Source organism: Conger conger, chromosome 8 (assembly GCF_963514075.1).
Source record: "Conger conger chromosome 8, fConCon1.1, whole genome shotgun sequence".
NCBI classification, from domain to species: domain Eukaryota; kingdom Metazoa; phylum Chordata; class Actinopteri; order Anguilliformes; family Congridae; genus Conger; species Conger conger.
In genome coordinates this window covers 42,889,614-42,909,364 of record NC_083767.1, presented here as the reverse complement: position 1 = coordinate 42,909,364, position 19,751 = coordinate 42,889,614, and the positions used below count along the sequence as shown (strand labels likewise).

Sequence of the window (19,751 nt, the reverse complement as noted above, 5' to 3'; positions counted from 1 at the left end):
TCTTTGGTGTTTTTGATTAAATTATGTGAAGCCAGCAGAGTGGGCCTCGGTGGTTAGTGCAGGCTCTAAATCACAGCGTGGGAGGATGACAGCCAGAATCATGGTGTCTGCTTGCTTTGTGCTATGACAAGGGATGCGCTTGTTTCAGTTGCCTCCAAATGTGTGGGCCGAGTCCCTCTCAAACACAATGTATAATGATCTCACACACAGGGTATGTAAATCTTCCAAGACTAAAGACCCCAACCTCCCCTTGTTTAGTACATGCATCTGCATCTAGTCCTGATTGATATTGCTATCCTGTTGAGAAGAGACACCTTAACTGATTGTTTTTTCAGTTCTAAATAGTGTGTTATAACTTCTCTGCTAGAATTATATTTTTGCTAGTTTTGTTTGGCTATAGGTAAGCTGTTTACTATTCATATGGAAGTGTATATCATTCTATTGCGTTGCGGTGTATAAAAACAGTTTTTAGATATAAATATAATCCATTAATCAAATTAATCAAATAGGCCCTAGTCCTGACCTTTGTTGTACTGTTAGCACTTGAAATTGTAGGGTCTTTCAGTGCACTTATCCCTGGTTACGGGTATGCACTTTGCACTTTGTTGTATGTCGCTCTGGATAAGAGCATCTGCCAAATGCCAATAATGTAATGTAATGAGAAGTAATAACAATCAATCAGGTGCTGGTCTTGGTTCACGGGTGCTTGCTTCATTAATTTTTACACGCACCTCATTATCTGTCCACTGTCACTTAAGCAAATAACGTGCTTCAGCTTTTCATTGATTTTCAATATATCTTGCAATTACCTAGCTACTACATCTGGAAAAAAGATCTCTTCTACTCATGCTGAATAACTCTGCTTGATTACCAGAGAACACTGTACCAAATGCTTGAGTAATGTTGTAAACTCAAATCTCATTTCTTTCCTCTTCACTGAAAAATTGAATACTTCATTGGTCAAAGCTTTAACTAAAGTAGAGTAAAAATCCAGGGTTCTGCTTTTCTAGTGAACGGGCAAAGAATCTTCTTCACCTGCTCTGCTCTGGAAGGATGCACTAAAACAGGCTACTTCACGATAATACAGTTTGACATTTGAAGCCTTAGAGACATGGGCCTGCTGAATTATTTTCTTATCACCTGTAAATCACTGGAGTCTAACCTCTCGTCATGAACACATGAATGGCAGAGTGTAGGCACTTGGATCCTCAAGCCTATCTAACAAAACCCAAGTGTTGGAATTTAAGGGTTCATTGGCCATTAAATGCTGCTACCTGTGCCTTCTCGACTTGGATTGTTCATGTCAAATTGGGTTATGCTGTAGTGTGGCAATGTGGCACATTAGGCCATGACAGGCCTATAGGACTTTCAATACTGATTTCAGCCAATGGAGGGAGCCAGTGATCCCTCCCAGGTAAGTTGAATGAATGATTGCCGTTGCATTTGTGCCATACCTGTTGAGTCAGGACTTCCCCTTCACTTCTACTGAGCTGTATCATGATTGATGTTGTTTTTTTGGTCTGACAAACCTTATGATCATTGTTCAGTTTCAAATTAAATGTGCTGTGCCACTGTCCTACTTACAAATTGCAATGTATTTGCAATTTTAATATATTCTTGGGAAATGTTTATGTTATAAGTAACATTATCTCACAACCATTGGAATAAAACTGGAATGTTCTCCAATATTCCTTCAACATTCTGTCTTAGCTTTCCCACACTGGCATACCATAGACAGCTATAAATAAATGACTAAGAAATTAAAATTTTTGAGTTTAATAACCCAGGATCTGTGTGAGAGCAGGATGTGAGATGTTTGATTCTTTGGGAAACTGGGTGTTATACAACCGCTCCGGATGGACACGGGGCCTGAAACGGGGTCAGGCCTGTGAGGCGGGAGAAGACATTCCGGACATAGCGTGTTCCCATCCCACTCCGAGGAGCGCAGCGCTCTTCCCGTCCCTAACCTAGATAACGTTCCCGTCTTCCACCCTGGGGGGGGGCTGGAATTACACCCTGGGGTGGAAGATTGAGCGTGTTGGGGGGTTGCGATTGAGAGTGTATGTGTGTGTATGAGTGTGAGTGTGTGTATGTGTATATGAGTGTGTGTGTATGTGTGTGTGTGTGTGTATGAGTGTGTGTGTGTGTGTGTATGTGTGTGTGTGTATGAGTGTGTGTGTGTGTGTGTGTGTGCGTGTGCAGAAGAGCGGGTGGGTGGCAGGGGAACCCGACCCATCATACATACCCAGGTTATTTTTTGATTGAGCTAAATCAAGTCTCTGTGGCAGGCCAGAGAGAGACATGTCCACTTCCTCACCATGATACATCCTCCAGATGAACGCTCTTGTGGTTTGCAGATGATTTGTTGAATTTGGGACCTCTTTTCTCTTCTGTTAAACATGTTCCCTACTTTCCCAGGGACACATTCCTGTACAGATTCTTCACTAATAGCACCGTGAATTGCAGCGGCAAAGTAAAACATCTTTTGAAGGAGTGAATAATTTGAATAGCAGATAATTCCTGACATGCCTTTTACATTGTCTGAGGGCAGTTTCTGTTCTTCGTGATAGCAGGCTGCTTCACGTATTGACAGCAGGTATGGATGGAAATTACAGAGAAAATTACATATTTTCAAAACTATTTTCGAAGCAGGCCCTTCCTTCCATTCACATATTTCTCTTGTAAACCGTATCTCTTATCTGTTCACCCATTCACACCAGGAAACATCTAGAACAGGCCGTAGGGTTTCATTGTGCCCTAAACTAAAATGTTGTTGTGACCCCAAAGTGCTCCAACATAAATCACACAGTAGCCAGTGGCCAGCTCGGGCAACATCAATAACATACTCTGGGATTGTAGTCTGTCCGAAGGTTTGAACTTTAAACCGTTGCCTGGGTTACAGGGTGCAGTGGTTGTGATGTTTTGGGCTGTGAACGTGGCTCATGAAGGCAGGAGAGTGGCCTCTCTCCTCTGAGCAGTGCCCTGCCCTGGCTTCCCCACCAGTTTCTGTAGCCTTACCCACCAGATCTTTTTTATTTTTTGGGGGGTGCGTATTCCCACAGCACCCCACTGCTTCCCATCTGAGCCCCTCCGTCAGCCCCCCACTGTCCTGGGAATGCCATCCGCCCGCACCCCCTCCCCCCTCCCTCTCCCTGACAGCCTGAATAATACCCCGCCCCAAGACTAATGACAGCACTGCTCCATCAGGCCGAGAAGGAGACCGGTGTCCTCGTCCCTTTACGCATCACTCTTCTCTGGATCTGACTCTCTCTCTCTCTGTCTCTCTCTCTCAGTTCAGTTCAGCTGGCTTTATCCACATGAGAAGCATACATATACTGTATATTGCAAACAATAATTAACTTTGTATAGATTAATGCATGTATGAATGAATGAATAAATACATTAAATACAGCAAAAGGCCAAAGCTGTGACAGGCTAGCAGAGCCATTTTCCAAAGCGCAAACAGCCAAAAATGTTCTCACAATGTTGCTGCCATGTAGTGTGAATGTTGTAGAGTGTGAATGTTCCAGCAACATTGTGAGAGAATTTTGTGTTACCTGGGCAAAGCTCAGCAGCACTGCGTGTCATTGCACCGGACAACTGTCTGTACAGCGGCCGCAAACGGTGAACGCACCTGATCGATCAAAGTCGTAATGGAAAACACCCTACTGATTCAATCCACCTGGTGTCGATAACACGTTATGAAACACGATAATTACGAAACGCATCGGTATTCCCGGCACATTTCCTGTCTTATGTAATTCTGCTATGGGAGTAACATGTGAATCACTGCAGTCACGAAAGAATTTGGCTGCAGGCAAACACTGGTTTGGGAGCCATGTAAGTCCTATTGTCACATAATCACTGTAGCTCCTGTATACCACAGCATTTAGCATTGCGCTGTTTTATAGTGTTGTGTGTAATTTGACTGTTTACTGTCAATACGCACCGTAATAGCGATAATAGCTAACTGTTCAACTTAAACAGAGATGAATCCCCTCTATTTTGTTGTTAAATTGTTTTGATGGGATTGGATGCATTGTTTTCAATGCTAAGCTTTTCAGTGCTTTTCTGAGTTTTGAAGAGTTGATACATATTTGTGGTATCTGTGATTGTGAATGTGTGTACAGTATACAGTATAAACACATTACAGTACAGTATACGAGAGAGAGAGAGAGAGAGAGAGAGAGACAGAGAGAGAGATTTGCCTGAGTCTGAGGTAGGATTTGAAGCCCCGGCCTCTCACTTTTTGGTAGACAAACACGTTACCAATCGGCTAAAGACGAAATCGCCTCAAGCTTTCCCAGCCAAATAGCCAATCTAACCCTGCTACACATATTCCTGTTTTCTGTGAATGTGAAATGTGTGCATACTGTATTGTGAGGCAGAAAGTTATTAAGCAGCATAGAAAGAAGGTACATAGAAGGTGAATGAATGATAAGTTTTCTGTAGTCCCTTCACACACACACACACACATACACACAAACAGGCACACAAACACACACACACACTCACACACACACACACACACACACACAAATGTGCACACATACACACACACACACACACACACACACACACACACACCTCGTCTTGCTTGTTTGCTGATACATTTCCAGTGGCTGACCCCTGGGGTGTTGAGCCTTCAGCACTTTGTCAGTGCGCTGGGAGAGATCTGGGATGTGCTACATGCTGGCCGGGGGTCATGCCGAGGGCCAGGGGAAACTGACCCCGGCTCACGGGCAACAACGGCTGACCATCCATCAGCGCCCATCTGTCCGACCCCCAATCAATTACCCCCACACCCCCAAGGTGGGGCAGCTCACCCGGGCCTGCCCGCTAGGGCCAGCGGAAGAGAGGAACCGCTGAGACAAAAGGTGTTGTTTGTCACCGCCACACTGGATTCAGCGACACCCCGTTCCCCCGACACACAGCGAGGTCCTCCACCTCCTGCGCAAAACAGTGAGAGGAAAGACGAAGGCAGACTGGCGAAATGGCCAAGGAGAAAACATACGGATGAAGCTGAAACTACAGTTCTTGAATCGTGTCATGTGTTTTGAGTCAATATACTGTATGTGTATTTTATTTTCACTGCCTACGATGGAAATTCCTGAAAATTTTCATCACTTAAAATGAGTCACAAAAAGAGTTTGACTCAAACTAAATACGTGTAAAAATGTAACCCATCTGAGCCAGGTTCTACTCCAACGAAGCAGTATCAGAATAAAATAAAATATGTGAGCCTTTAATGAGACTTTATTACTTATTTTATTTTTAATTATGTTACATGTGTTGTTTTTAAACTTTTGGTGTTTTTCTATTTCCAAGCACGTTTTCACCTATTGTCATAGAAAAAGGCATTGATGCCTGTCACGTTCGTGAGCTTCATAAGGCATCATATAATAATGTTGCATCATGTATTATATGATGTGTTACATGATGACACTGATCCTTGTTGCCTACCTCCCTGGACTCTCTGGCGTGTTCTCAGGAATGGCGAAAGTGGGACAGATCACTGAGCCTGGCTTATGAACACATGGAAGTCCTTACAAAACCTCCCTGTCTCCAGTGCCCCTCCTCCTGATTTATACTGGGCTGAACTCGGCTAAACGTGTGTAAATCTCCGTGCGTAACGAGGGAAGACGTCACCGGGATGATACCGAGAGCCAACTTCTCCAGAAATACAGGGGTTGACGGGCAGAGGTGGAGGCTCCCTGTGAGAAAATTTAGGACAGATTCAGGTTCAGGTTCTAAATATGGCAGTTTCTCACGTAAACTGATTAGTTGTGCATTTTATTTATCACTTGGTTTCAGAGGTGAATTAGTCAGTTGAATGCCAAATCTCAATCATTATCCACCCTGCTGGAAAAATAGCTCAAGCTAGGTTTTTAAACAGCTGGTAGCTGGTTTACCAGTTCAGACTAGGTCCATACTCAACATGGTTTGACCAGCTCAAGCTATGTTTTGAAACAGCTGGTAGCTGGTCATTGCAAACTCGTCATAGCTGGGTTTTACACCAGGGCAGTAATCATCAGATCTTTAAGATACTTGTAATAGACATGAATTTAAAGAACTGAACTTGAAATCTGTGAGACCCATCTGTGCTGATATTTATTGGTAGCACCTTCACCTCTACTGGGTTATAGGGGAAAGGGGGAGGGGGGAGAGAGGAGGAGAAGAAGGGGGAGAACTTTCCATCCTGTCAGCTCTTGGTGACCACAAATAACTCTGGCCTTTACAACCTTCTTTTGAGCTTGCCTTTTTTTTCCTTCTGAGAAACGAGGCAGTCTTTCCAAGGACTTCTCCACTTCAATAAACATGAGGATCTAAGCCACGCTAATTACAAAAGGGTAGAGGGTTTCTTCACAGCAAGAGAGCAAAGTGTGCTGGTGGAGGTGCATGCCCTCCTTCTGTTGTTCAATTAACAGCAGCAGCCATTTTGCCTCACAGCGTGGCTGGAATAGAGAAAGGCTGGAATAGGAAAAGTCACCGGAAATGCATGGAAAATGGAAGCCATCTGTGACTAGAAAACCAGCTGAAAAATAATCTCCCTTGTGCTGGACATAGTGGGTTTGCACTGGTGGGAGGGTATTTATGTACAGTACCTCTGGGTGTGTCCCATGTTTCTGTTTTTGACATTGAAATGTCAGTCTCACCTATACATTAAACAGAGTGCATTTCTATGAGTGTTCCCAGTGTGCGCTACCGTCTCTTATTTCTGGCTAGTCACTGTGAAGTTGTATGGGTAAGGAGTTGCACGTTGTGGGTCTGCACCAGGTCATCATGGTTGAATTAGAGGCACAGAGGTCAGGATTTCTATGTAAGATGGAAGCTATGGGGCATTTTTCTCCACACCGCTCAGCCTGCTGGGACAGAACATGTGATCTTCCCTTGACCAATTCATCTTTTGTTCCTTGTTCCTTCAGCCAATCAGAGGTCAGTGCCCATTCACCTGTGCAGTGTGGCCACATAAAGCACATACCTTTCTGGCTTTCCACTTAATGGCTGTAGGCGATGCCTGCGTGTCTGTATCGTCTGTGTGCAATATGCTATACTGTACAGGGTTTTCCGTTGGCTGCGTAAAGTAGTTGACTGACACACCCTGCAAGATCTGTAATGATATACCAACCCCCCCCCCCCCCCCCCCCGCTTTTTTTAAATGAATGGTATCTCCAAGGCAATTGGGTCAAGAGATCGACGCCATCGAGCCTGTTCAGTTCATTTGAATGATAAATGGTAATTTATTGGCATTTATATACCGCCTTTATCCAAAACGCTGTCCAATTGATGCTTCTCATTGACCCATTCATACACACACTCACACACCAACGGCGATTGGCTGCCATGCAAGGCACCAACCAGCTCGTCAGGAGCATTTAGGTGTTAGGTGTCTTGCTCAGGGACACTTCGACACACCCTCCGACTACCAGACGACTGCTTTTACCGTCTGAGCCAATGTCGCCCCAAGTTCTGTCCCATTTGAATTTAACTAAAGGAAGCATTCCATCAAGCAGTGGCTATGTTTTATATGGCCAAGTAAAAAAGTCTTCTTTGTGTGTCTAGCTGCGGAGCTCAGTGGCCAGAGTTAATGTTTTACACCAGTGATGACTGATGCCTATAAAGACACATTAGAGGGTGTAGGCCTGGTGGAACAGGAGGGGGGTGGGGAGGGCTGTAGTTGGGGCAGGTGGTGAAGGCAGCTTGGCAGAGTAGGAGCCTCTCGTTCTAAAAAATACAGCTGCTAAACTGGTCATTCCACTGAGTTCTGAGCAGAGGATGCATTGGGGGAAAAAAATCCAACAATACATTATCCCTTTGAAGAGTAGGTTTAAAATTTTTTTTTTTTTTTGGTGTTTATTCCAAGTCCGTGTTGTAGAACTCCAGCACTTTCAGTTACCGGTGATGATTGTTACATCAGCATTAGAATGTTCAGTTAAGATGTTTTGAACATTCTAATCTTTTTACCTTGACAGGACTTATCATTATTTGTGTTTAGCCCTCATTTAAAAAATGTGTTATATTCCAGCTTAACAGTAAATCTCCTACATAAATCACCGCATCGTGTGACAGTAAACATGCTGATTACTATTGATGCTGAATTCTTGCTCGTGATCGCGGGGCATCAGTCATGGAGGTGGAATGTTATTGTGTAAGTTTTGGCTGTGCGCTCTTGCAGGTTAACAGCACAGTGGGATGATTTTAGTTCTTGTGAACTGTGGCCATACCTCTCAGGAGACTCAGCGACTCCCTCCGGCTTGCACAATACAGGACACATGGAAGAAAACGATAGCCTGGAGGCATTGTACATTATGTCTCAAGGCCTCTAAGGCTAGATCCCTACTGACCGTCACACGCATCAATTTCAGTGTCACCTCTCCATGTGGTTTGGAATAACATTTTGGGGGTTAGCAGTAGCAGACTGACACATTATGATTAAGATGAGTGAAAGTCATTGACTATATTGCAGAAGGTAGTGGGAGGTCCACTATCAAATACAGTACAAGAAGAAATACATCCCAGTCAAAACGTGCAACATTGCAACAGTACACAGATGATCTGTTTCCCTCAAGCGTTCTCTTAGCTGGTGTAGCTCATTGGGATCTGAAGCCATGACTGTGTAGGCCAGGTGCAGATGGAAGTTCAGCCATTTGCAATTTTGAGAGTTAAATATATCTGTGCATCTTTTCTACTGGACATATTTAAGAAAAACTCCCCTCCGTTTTCTTTCACATACCTCACACTGATTGAAATCTGAGATCTGCTACAAAAGCTTTTTAAAAGCGCGCTTTTTAAAAAAAAGAAAAGAAAACTGCTTCCACCTCACATGTTATTTATTAAAAATGAGCTGCAGTTGAATGAGAATGGACTTGACAAGGGAGATGGTGTTTCTGACATGCGTCTGGTGATCTAGCCCATCGCAGCCCCCTAGATCCAGGCATGTACACGCTATCTTTGATACTTATCCATTACCAGCATGGTGTTGAGTTAATCAGTCTGTTCAATCTGTTGAACATTATCATTTCTACAAACAAGTGTGTTAGATGTGTTGTTGCTACTTTGTGGGTAGGGCATCGCCACTCCTCGACACAATGCTAACCTACAGCGCTATCGCTTACACACGGTGAACAGTTAACGATGCCGGGATGTAAAGTGATATAGGGGTGACGTTGTGCTGGAGGGCGAGGAGCTCTGCTGTATTATAGATTAGAGGAGGGAGGGGTGTTGGCCATATCCAGCGCAGAGCAGAAGAAAGCGTTAAAGAGAATATGTATGACCTGCTCGGGGGCAAGAAGCCTGTTGGGGCCCATTGGATGCCTGTTGCCTGGTTACATACATTCTGCACATCCAAGATTCTATGAGCTGCATTCTAGAAGCAGCGGCCCTTTGTAAACCTTCTATTCTTCCCCCCCTGTCCTACCCAGGGAGCAGACAATGAACAGTAAAAAAAGAAGAAGAAAAAATTGGAAAACACACTTTACTGAAACATCAGAAGAGATTCATTCACTCAAGTGCCCAAGCTCACTCTTTCTTCTCGTAACCTACTTTAAGCTCTTTAGCTACTGGTAGATGTCCCATTATGCAGTGAAAGGAACTTCCTGCGCCAGGTAGTCATTATACTTTGAAGAGGATGGGGGTGGTGGGGTGTGGGGGGTATGGGCATTTACATCTTATAATTCTGTGTTTGTGTATTTTTGCTAAGGGGGGAAAACACAAAGGTAATTTGGCATAACGAGCAAGGCATGCACCTGTGCAGCTGCAGTTGGTAACTGTAAAGCCAGCAGAAATGGCAACAGTAAGTCCAAATACTGCAATGTGTAAAGCGTATAGGAATTACATCAGAAGAGGTGGGGGTGACATTAGCTCAGGAGCGGACATCTGGCAGTCAGAAAGGTGCCAGTTCAATTCCCTGCCCTGGGTGTGTTGAGGTGTCCTGAGCAAGACACCTGAACCCCCAATAGCTCCTGACGAGCTGATTGGCACCTTTGCCTGCCGATTGCCAATTGCCGTCGATGTGTGCATCTGTGTGCGAATGGGTGAATGAGAGGCATCAATTGTAAAGCACTTTGGATAAAAAGCACTACAGAAATGTAATCCATTTACCAAGAGGTAATGAGCAGGGCCTACAGAAATAACAGTCAAAGTCCAGTTACATGCACAAATAACATTTGCCCCTTCATCCTTATCTGTCCATTTCAGTGCAAACCCCCTCAAGACCATTTAAAAGGCATAATTTAGATGACCGCCTCTGATAGACTATATCTACACAGAGCTGTAACGGGAAGACGATGATTAAAACTGCAAAAACAAAAAACACGAACCCAGAGAGACATGCTCAGAGCTGGCTTCTTGGGTAAGTCTTGTGAGGACACTCTCCAACCCAGGTTCAGGGGGTTCGCAGCGTCCGAGGAATGTGGCGTTCCTGTCTGTCAGGCGTCTCCCTCCGTCGCAGCAGAGGGGAGGAATGCCGGTAACACTTTCAGACAAGTCACGTCAGCTACGGAGAGAACGGTAGCGGACTCCACGAGGGGGGGATTAAAATGAGGGATGGGGGGGAGTGGAATGGTCACTGAGGTCACACCTGACCATCATGTCTTATTTACAGGGCAGTCTGGAAGTATTTGGACATATTTTGTTGTTTTTGCTCTGTACACCAGCAAACAAACAGAAAACGTACTATGTGGTTGAAGTGCAGACGTTCAGCTTTAATTTGAGGATTTTTACATCCATATTGGGTGAACCGAGTAGGAATTACAGCTCTTTTTATACATACCCCCCCCCCCCCCATTTTCTGATTTTTTATATTCTCTTTGACTTTGATATTTCTTTTCCTCTCAGGATGGTTTAGGATGCAGCTGATGTGTGATGAGAATTCTGGTGCAAAATGGCTGCCATGCCTCACCCAGGTGGGTGCTACACTAGGACGACTTTCCCCCTCATCACTGTAAAGCGATTTGAATGTGAGAAGAGCACTATATAAATGCAAGGAATTATTATTATGAATTATTCATTATGTATTATTATTATTATTATTATTATTATTATTATTATTATTATTATCACCAGAGACAAAGTAGTTAGAAAAGGAATATTGAGAAAGATAATCGTAGAAAAGCTCAACAGTGTGCGGGACATAAGACATACCATTTTTACATAAGAATGTCTTTCTCTTGGTTTCTCCTGTCCTCTTCGGGGTGATGTCATTGCAGTGCAGCTAAGGTTAACTGCTGCCACCCCGAAGACTACTCACCAGGTTCAAAGGTCACATGCCCCAGGTAAGCCGTAGTGCAATCAGGACCGCCTCCCTGGCAAGAACCAATGAGATGGCTTGAAAGTGACAGTGACTAATAACTTATGATGTGGCCCCCTATCACCACCAATGACAAGAATGTGCATGATCTATATGCATGTCAAAAAATGAACACTGTGCATATCAAGGAGCACTGAAGCTAGACAATCTCACTGTCTGATGTGTACTTCTGCTCCGCCTCTGTCTGATGGTATTTGTGTTAAAGATGAAATTATTAATTCAGTCTGGAGGAGAAGGAAGTGAAAGGATGTGCTTTAATGCGACAGGAAACTTTGCTATGTTTGGGTTTATTATGAAAATATGGTTTGGGTTATTCATCGTGAGTTGAAAGATCTGATGTTGCAGTAACTGAACTCAACACTAGGAGGCGCCACGTGGAGAGCTGAATTCTACATCCTACCCGTCTCCGATCACTGAGATAACTTGGAGGAGATCACGCAGTCTCACGGGTTCTCGTTCAGTATTCAAATTAATAATTTGTTCTGAAACCCCCTAAAAATGCAAAATACAAATAATAATTTTAATTGTTGCAGATGTTGCAGTGTTAAATATAGTCCATAGGCTATTTACAGAAGCGATCATTAGCCAATACATAAATAGTAACCGTTACTATATAAATAAACTGCACTATATTTATAAATATTAAGGCTGTGTGCAGACATATAATCGCAGTATTATATGTCTGCACACTGCTATGGTCCTATAAACCAGCGTGGTATTAACTGATATGACAAAAAAAAAAGTAAATCTATGGGATACAGATTAGTTAGAAACCGTCGCATTTTTTAATATGATGCATTCCAGGCATAAACTTAAAAAAGATTATGTAAGGATATGGAGCTGGTGGTAATATTTTAATCAACACAAATGTTTAAATAGGCTAACAACATCTTACTTCTTGCTCCATTGTTGGGATCAACATAATTTAAAGTGCGTCATTACCCACTAGTTGTGAGGGCTTCGACAAGGAGATGCTTTACCCCCACCTCTGTCAAATACCCCGCACTTTGCGCTTCGTTCGTGTCTAGCCTACTTCGCACAGCACACGAACGTTAATATTAAGGGCTAAGAACACACACTCTATAGAAAGTCAGTTAACTGTGTTGCGTTTATGATGGCGTGCATCAGAACACGGGCACCAAATTAACTTTTCATCAGTTTTCGTGTTTGTGTGCTTGGTCTTGTAAACACTGGCGTGCCAGCGCTGATCTGACGTCCTGTGACTCATGATTAGCAGGAATGTTCCTTTAAGTCGGACAAAAATGCAAAGAGACTGGGAGGAGCCGAAACCCCCTGTCACTCTCTCAATATTCTTAAGATATATATCTGGAGGCAAAGGAAAGCGATTCAGCAGCGTGGTAGCAGGTTGCGACGGAGACGCACGGACTATTTACACATATGCACTAGCAAAGTCGTTGCATCCAATGAACGGGATTCGGTACCTCCCACTCGCCTGAATATCTGGACCGTCGGGCTGTCAAACGGGGAATTCTTTTTAAATTACAGCTCCTGGTTGTTACTATTGGGACGAAATCAGCTTGGCTGGAACTAACTATCTACTCGCTGGTGAAAACTTGCCTCCACTTGTCACAATAAAAACACCAGAGAGACATTTCCCCAGCGACTCTCAAAAACTCACCGAAGTCTTTTTGGGATCTTTTAGGATCACGGTCGACTTTGTTTGGCGTGTTTAACCAGGCTTCTCAGAAAGAAAGAGATAATGAGGTGGTGGACTTTGCTTGCTGCGGTAGCTCTCTGTGGACTACCTCGTTTATGCGCAGGTAAAGATTTGTTTTGTTTAAGATCCTTTTCATCACTACTTCTGTCTATGCTACTGCGATGGAGTATGAGACAATGTAGCACGCTCCCTCGCCGAAATGGAGCGCCCAGGCGACAAGTGCAACAACGCTACACCGTACACCAAAAATGAACTGGCCTTTTGGAGACAATAGCGAATTGGATGCATATGTAACTCGCTAGTGTTGCTGTTCGTGACAAGAATTTTAGACAGCCTCATCCCATGAACGTCCTTACAGTCTCCAATATTTGTATTTCAGATACCAGGCTACTACACTAACTAATACAACTAGTGAAAGTACTTTGCCGAAGAGCGTTGTTGCCACTTTCCTGAGGCTTTTTTTTTTGTGAATAGAGCCTTTCATTAACATAAAATCATTCGCGTAAACTAAATTGAACTTCCCTTTTTGTGTTTAGCGAGGGCAGAATTCACACATTAATGTAAGCTGTAAAACACGCTTATGGTGAACGAACGCAGCGGCGTCACGCCAGGCAGGCAGTTGAAACTGTAAAGATGTCATCATCGCCTCGAGGGTTCTTTTATTTACACACGCGGGCTGCGAGGAATGAGTTCTGTCTGTAACCTAGATTCTCCAACTGTGTATTACTGCCATCTCTGTGTAACACACACACACACACACACACACACACACACACACCGTTGACATATCCAACCATCTGTGCCGCAGTGGTTACAAATGAATGCATTTCTTTCTTTTCAGTGGTTTGTTAGCCGTTGTATATTTATTGTAAAATTACGTTTTCTATTGCATGTGTGGTGTTTAATAAGAAAATAAATAGGCTATTTATAGGCACGCAAACGTTAGCTGTTTGTCCCAGGACGAAGGCTTAGATAACTTATTTCATATATTAAAGTGAAATGATATGCTGTAGAGTCTAGGGTATGTTACGTGTTTATCCAAAGCCGTTGTTTGGTCTGAGACTGTGGGTGTGTCTTTGCGGGTGTTTGTTGATTTGGAAATGAATGGCGGTTTACTCTAAATTTTTCACTGCATGTGTCATAATCTCTTTCCCTGGGCTGTATTGTTGTACTGAAGTGTGCGTAATGTTTGACTTATTTCTTGATCCTGACTTTCACTGCAATGTTTAGACCCTGACTGTACCTTGCCACACACAATGTGGCTGAACTGTAGGGAATAATTTAGTCATTTTCTGAGGAGTACAACTAATAATAATAATAATAATAATAATAATAATACATTTTATTTATATAGCACTTTTCATCATACTGAGATGATCTCAAAGTGCTTTACATCAGGCAAAAGGCTTTACAACTGCAATAGCCACAAGATTGGAACCTTTAGCAGCTTATAAATCGCTAAATTGCATGACAGGAACCCTAGTGTAGCCACAATAAGATCTGTGCAAGGCCCTTAACCCCACATTTCTCCAGGGGGGATTGGCCCCTGCTTTGTCAAATCAACTGGAAGTTGCTTTGGCTAAAAGCGTCGGCTAAATGTAATGTAATATACTGTAATCTAATATTTTACTCAATATTGGCTCAATGGCTGAAAACAACTCCTCCTGCTCCTCTCTTTAACCATTTCTCCCCTACATTCCTCCTGCAGAGCTGGGGGTGATATCGGGGGTGGCGACCCGCTGCGATGGCCGGGCCTGTAACCCCCGCATGGGGAACCTGGCACTGGGGCGACGGGTGCTGACCCAGTCCGTGTGCGGCTACAACGGCACCGAGCCGTACTGCTCCTACTCCGACTACGCTGGGGCCTGCGGGACGCCCAAATGCGGCAAGTGCAACGCGGCCCACCCCCACCAGGCCCACCTGGCGGCCTCCATGGGCGACTCGTCCTTCCGCCACCCCGACACGTGGTGGCAGTCGGCGGAGGGCGCGCATGCCGAGACGGTGCAGCTGGACCTGGAGACGGAGTTCTACATGACGCACCTGATCCTGGTGTTCCGCTCACCGCGGCCAGCCGCCATGGCGCTGGAGCGCTCCCAGGACTTTGGCCGCACCTGGACGGCGCTCGCCTACTTCGCCCGAAACTGCAGCGAAGCCTTCGGCCTGCGTGAGGGGGCGGCCCATGCGGTGAACGGGGCTACCTGCACCTCCAAATATTCCGGAGCCTTCCCCTGCACGCGCGGAGAGGTCAGTGCGATGGCAGCATCCGGTTTGAAATGATGAACTTATTCTTTTGAATAATAATTGGTTATTTGGCTAACGCTTTTATCCAAAGCGACTTACAGTTGATTAGACTAAGCAGGGAACAATCCCCCCTGGAGCAAGGTGGGCCCAAAGGGCCCAGCAGCAGCTGTGTGGATCTTATTATGGCTACACTAGGGCTTGAATCACCACGCTTCCGGGTCCCAGTCAGGTACCTTAGCCACTAGGCTACAGGCTGCCCCTGTAGCAGGTTTCTCAGCAGGGTTTAACACTAAGAGTAGGGAGGCCATGTGACGCAGCTTTGGAGCCCAGGACGGAGGTGTTTTCTAGCGCTCGTGGCAGATCGCTGTGGACGGAGGAGGCCAAGACTGATCACGTGAATGAAATAATGCATCTTCCGGTTTTGTGCTCCAGTTGTGTCACAGAGCAAACTGTCATTTCATGCCTTGCTGGGTAAAGCTTTCAGGGTTCGCCTGATAGGGAAAAACATCAGGCGTTTTATTAAATAATGAAATATCTGTGTTAACATACAGTGTCAACAGCGAGTGTGAGCATGGTGCAGGCCAGGGTGCCTGAAATGATAGTGCTATGTAATAATAATAATAATGTTTGAACATGACAGAGATACGGTGTGTATGAATAGTATGTGTGAGATGGATGCTTCAGTGGGAGGAGGAACGGCACACTTGAGTCACGACAGGCTCGGTGTGATGATGGTGAAATATCTGGTGGTGAATGGGGAGATAAACGCTGGAGCTCAATCTTCAGTGAACCCCGGCCCTCTGGATTGGCGTGAGCTCCTAAAGCCTTTATCCAAACACCCGACGGTTTTGCACAATCGAAGGGAATGTTATCATTAACTACTGTTGTGGTTAGAAGCGGGCAGTTTAGGGGAGGGGGGCGTGGGGGGTGAGGGGGGGTGCAGAGCAGTGGCACGAGAAGTTTACAAGTGGCCCATTGAAGTTAATTGAAACAATCTGTCAAACATTCCCGGCATGGCCCAGACCTGATGCAGAACATTTGTTGTAACGGAACATTTGCTGTGACGAAACGTTAGCCCTGGCAGAGCAGCGTAGTATAGCTCCGACAATCCTAGAAATATTAAGCCGGCCATCGCTGCTTTTTAAAGTAATCGATTATTAACACAGCTGTGGGTTTCTGTAAAAACAACAACAACAACAAAAAAGTACAGTGTTTACGACACGGCGTCTTTCCTTTAAGCCCTCCTGAGTGTATTAATTTGCTCTGAATATTACTGTAATTTGATAACTGCTGCATTGTTGACCTTAAGTGGTCAGATCTGCTGTTTATTGTCCCAGGACTGCTTTGATCCGTTTCCAGCGTGCGCACTGTTTATTCGTAGCCCACAGAAATAGCTCCTAAAGTACGAATTCTTTTCATTTAATGGCCCCGCACGGCAAAGATGTGAATCTAAAGAGAATATTCAATTTAGAGAAAAATCCCTGTGAAGTGGTCCTGTGAATGCATGCACTGGCAAAGTCTTTGGTTATTCATGAGAGCTTAGCAGTATTATCCTGAGTTCAATGATTTTAGTTTTTTTTTTTTTTTGGTCAGCTATGCATGTTTGCTAATTGGTCGCACAAAAAAAGATGACTGGGTTTTCACTTTTGCATGTTGCTAAGCAACCTGAGGAGGAGTGTAACCAGTGAGTTTTGCACCCACCTGCATATGTGCTTCCACCTGCGTTTGGGGCCTTCCCCATGCCATGGGACAGGTGCTTGACTGGCGTAGTGGGGTTAACAGCGAAATCTCCTCTCATGCTCAAGTGAGCGTTTCTCCTTATCCCGTAAAGCATGCTTCTTCCCCCCCTTATCTCATTAGCTGTTTATTCAGCGCGCTTTCGCTTGGGAACCTGAGATGATAAAAGCCAGCTTGGTGTCAAGGAAACCTCCACGAGCGGTTTATGATGATCAACATGATACGGTGCACGATTCGGCTGCTGGAAAAGCCGTGGCTAATCTCTGATGTGTGTCAGGGAAGCATCCCCTCTCCCCGTGGTGTTTGCTTTCTCCCCGGTGCTCTTTTTGCTTTGTCCCTGAAGAATGACGTTTAAGCGCTTTTTAAATTTATGATTCACTTATAATCCTGACATATTTTACTACCCAGGGAGCTGTAAATCTCCTCGGACTCTTAAAATGCTCCCTCCCCTACTGAGTGGGGAAGTGTTTGTGTTTCTTTGCAATCACGAAAAGGAAATGCCCGCGATTCAGCTCCTTCTGTGGGAAGGATGGCCTTTAACATGGCAGTGCACCGGTCGGTCTCCGTGATGGAGAGCCACAGGTCTGACCCCCATTCTTCCTTTCATAAACAGTCCTACAAAGAAGGTTACTCACGGGGCCACATTTTAACACTGCGATTGCTTTCTGAAAAACAAATAAACGTCAGGCTTCCCCGTATTTCAAAGAATGCGATGGAAATGCAAAAATAAACTTTTACGGGGTGAGGATTGAGGAATGTTTTTTCCTTGAATTCACGCATTTATATACTGGCCAGAACACTGACACATGCCAAGACACACACACAACACACACACATGCAGGCATGCACACACCTGCAAACACAGAAATGTATAACTTAATGATGGATCTTTCCCCATATCATTACAAACTACCATTTTTCTGTGTACCATTTTTTGTATTGTAAAGACTCATAGTGACTGCATAGTCATTGCTGTCATTACATCACATAGACAATTTGCCCAAAGAAAGGTGGCAGTAGCATTAGGAGGGAAGATGAGGTGTACTGACATCATAGGGTATTGCTCTGTATTATGCAATCAGATGAACCCTGATGGATAGAAATGAGAAGGAGCAATGTTGCTTCAAGCGGTTATATGCGGCAGGTATTTGGAGTTTTTTTTTTTTTCCCCTTTTGCGAAACATTAAAACATGTCATCTCTTGCGCTAAAAGCTAAATGTGCTCCACAGAAACTTTCAGCACGAGAACGTTGACCAGACCCTAAAAGATTTTGTGGAGAAGTAGCAAGTAGCAAGGATGTGTAATACATGCAGTTTGGTTTAATGTGACAGCCTAATTTTCAGCCCTTTACCTCTTGGCTTAATTGGCACATGGCTATAGTATTCTAGCACGTTTTTTTTGGGTTTAAAAAAAAAATAAGAAAACTAACAAACCCTTTGTTTGTTTTGTCCCTCCATGCCCTCCTCCCACACTTCTCGGAGTGCTATTTTCAGCTGGCCCCCAGCTTATTGAATAATTTATGGGAAGTAATGGATTGGAAGAATGTGTGCGGAGAGGGTCAATGTGCTGTTCCACCGTCTGACCCCCTCAGAGATGGGCTAGACGTTTTCCCTGCACCTTCCCATCTGTCTGTCAGGGAGGAAATTCAATTTCACTGACGGGTTCAGCTCCTCTTGTGTGGAGGAGCCGCCCCATGACCTCCGAAATAAATCCACCATTTTATGAGATTACAAAGGGAATGCTGGGAACTGAATTGCTGTTTGTTTATTTGTGGCCTTTCCTTTTAAGAAATGCCTAAATGAGAAGCTAATAGAGAAGTTTTTGCGCCTGAGATATTTCAGTAGATGTAGTTTCTAGAGTATGTGATCAGAAAAAAATTAAGTTTTGATGAGATGAGATTTGATGCAGAATTGATGATGTGCGTCTTTAGATGTGTAATTGTGTGTGTGTTTGAATGTGTGTGTGTGAGAGTGTTTGTGTGTGTGTGTGTACGTTGACATGCTTCTCTGTCGCCATAGTCCCTACAATGCCATCATCAGGTGCAGTTTTTGTACTTTTCATTCCTGGATTTGTAACGGTGCGGAGACCCCCGCCCCCCTCCATACGTTGCCTCTTTTCCAGGCGCTTTTGTCCCCCTGCAGAGTTATGGAGGGCTGGATCTCTCGCCCGCTCTTTGTCTCTGCATTTTCTCAAGTGTCTCCGTGTTCCACGGTCTATTTGTTATGTACCCCTTAATTGCCGAACACAATGCAGCGACCCCGTGACCTCCTCTAACAGCTCGTGAATTCATAGTGCTGCTTCTTTCACGCCAGGCCGGGGCTGAGAGCAGGCAGGGGACATAAAGCTGCGTCTCCGTTCCAGTGCTTCTCTGAGCCGCGGTGAAGTTTTTCATGCTCCCAGCCCGCGAAAAAAAACAACACGGGGTCCGAGTCAGAGCGAGAAGCACTGTTGCGACGATGATGTAACGATGATGTAATGGTGATGTAATGATTGAGAGTCGATGCACATCACACTGCATTAAAAAAATTTGAATGAAAAGATGGAGTGCTCTTTATAGAAATATCATTCCTGAAAGTGAAAAAAACTTAGATAAAATATATATTAATGACTTCAGTATTAATATTAGCCAAACCTGTTTTAGTACCAATAGTAATAAAATCGGTAATGGTGATATTAGACGTAGTACCTCAGTTAGACCAGCAGCAGTAATAGTGATGGCAGTGGTAGTGTAGTCATATTACTTCACTATTGCTATGGCAACTCCATATGCTGATATAGAAGCAGTAA

At 44.3% G+C, this 19,751-nt stretch overlaps 1 protein-coding gene across 1 annotated transcript in view; it reads left to right on the top strand.

The window, feature by feature from the left end:
• The first annotated feature begins 12,615 nt into the window (after positions 1–12,615).
• Positions 12,616–19,751, top strand: part of ntn4 (netrin 4) — a 32,640-nt gene continuing 25,504 nt past the window's right edge. The window contains exons 1-2 of the mRNA XM_061253123.1: positions 12,616–13,089; positions 14,695–15,230. Coding sequence (XP_061109107.1) covers positions 13,029–13,089; positions 14,695–15,230 — 597 coding nt within the window. The 5' untranslated portion in view covers positions 12,616–13,028. The remainder of the gene's footprint in view (positions 13,090–14,694; positions 15,231–19,751) is intronic.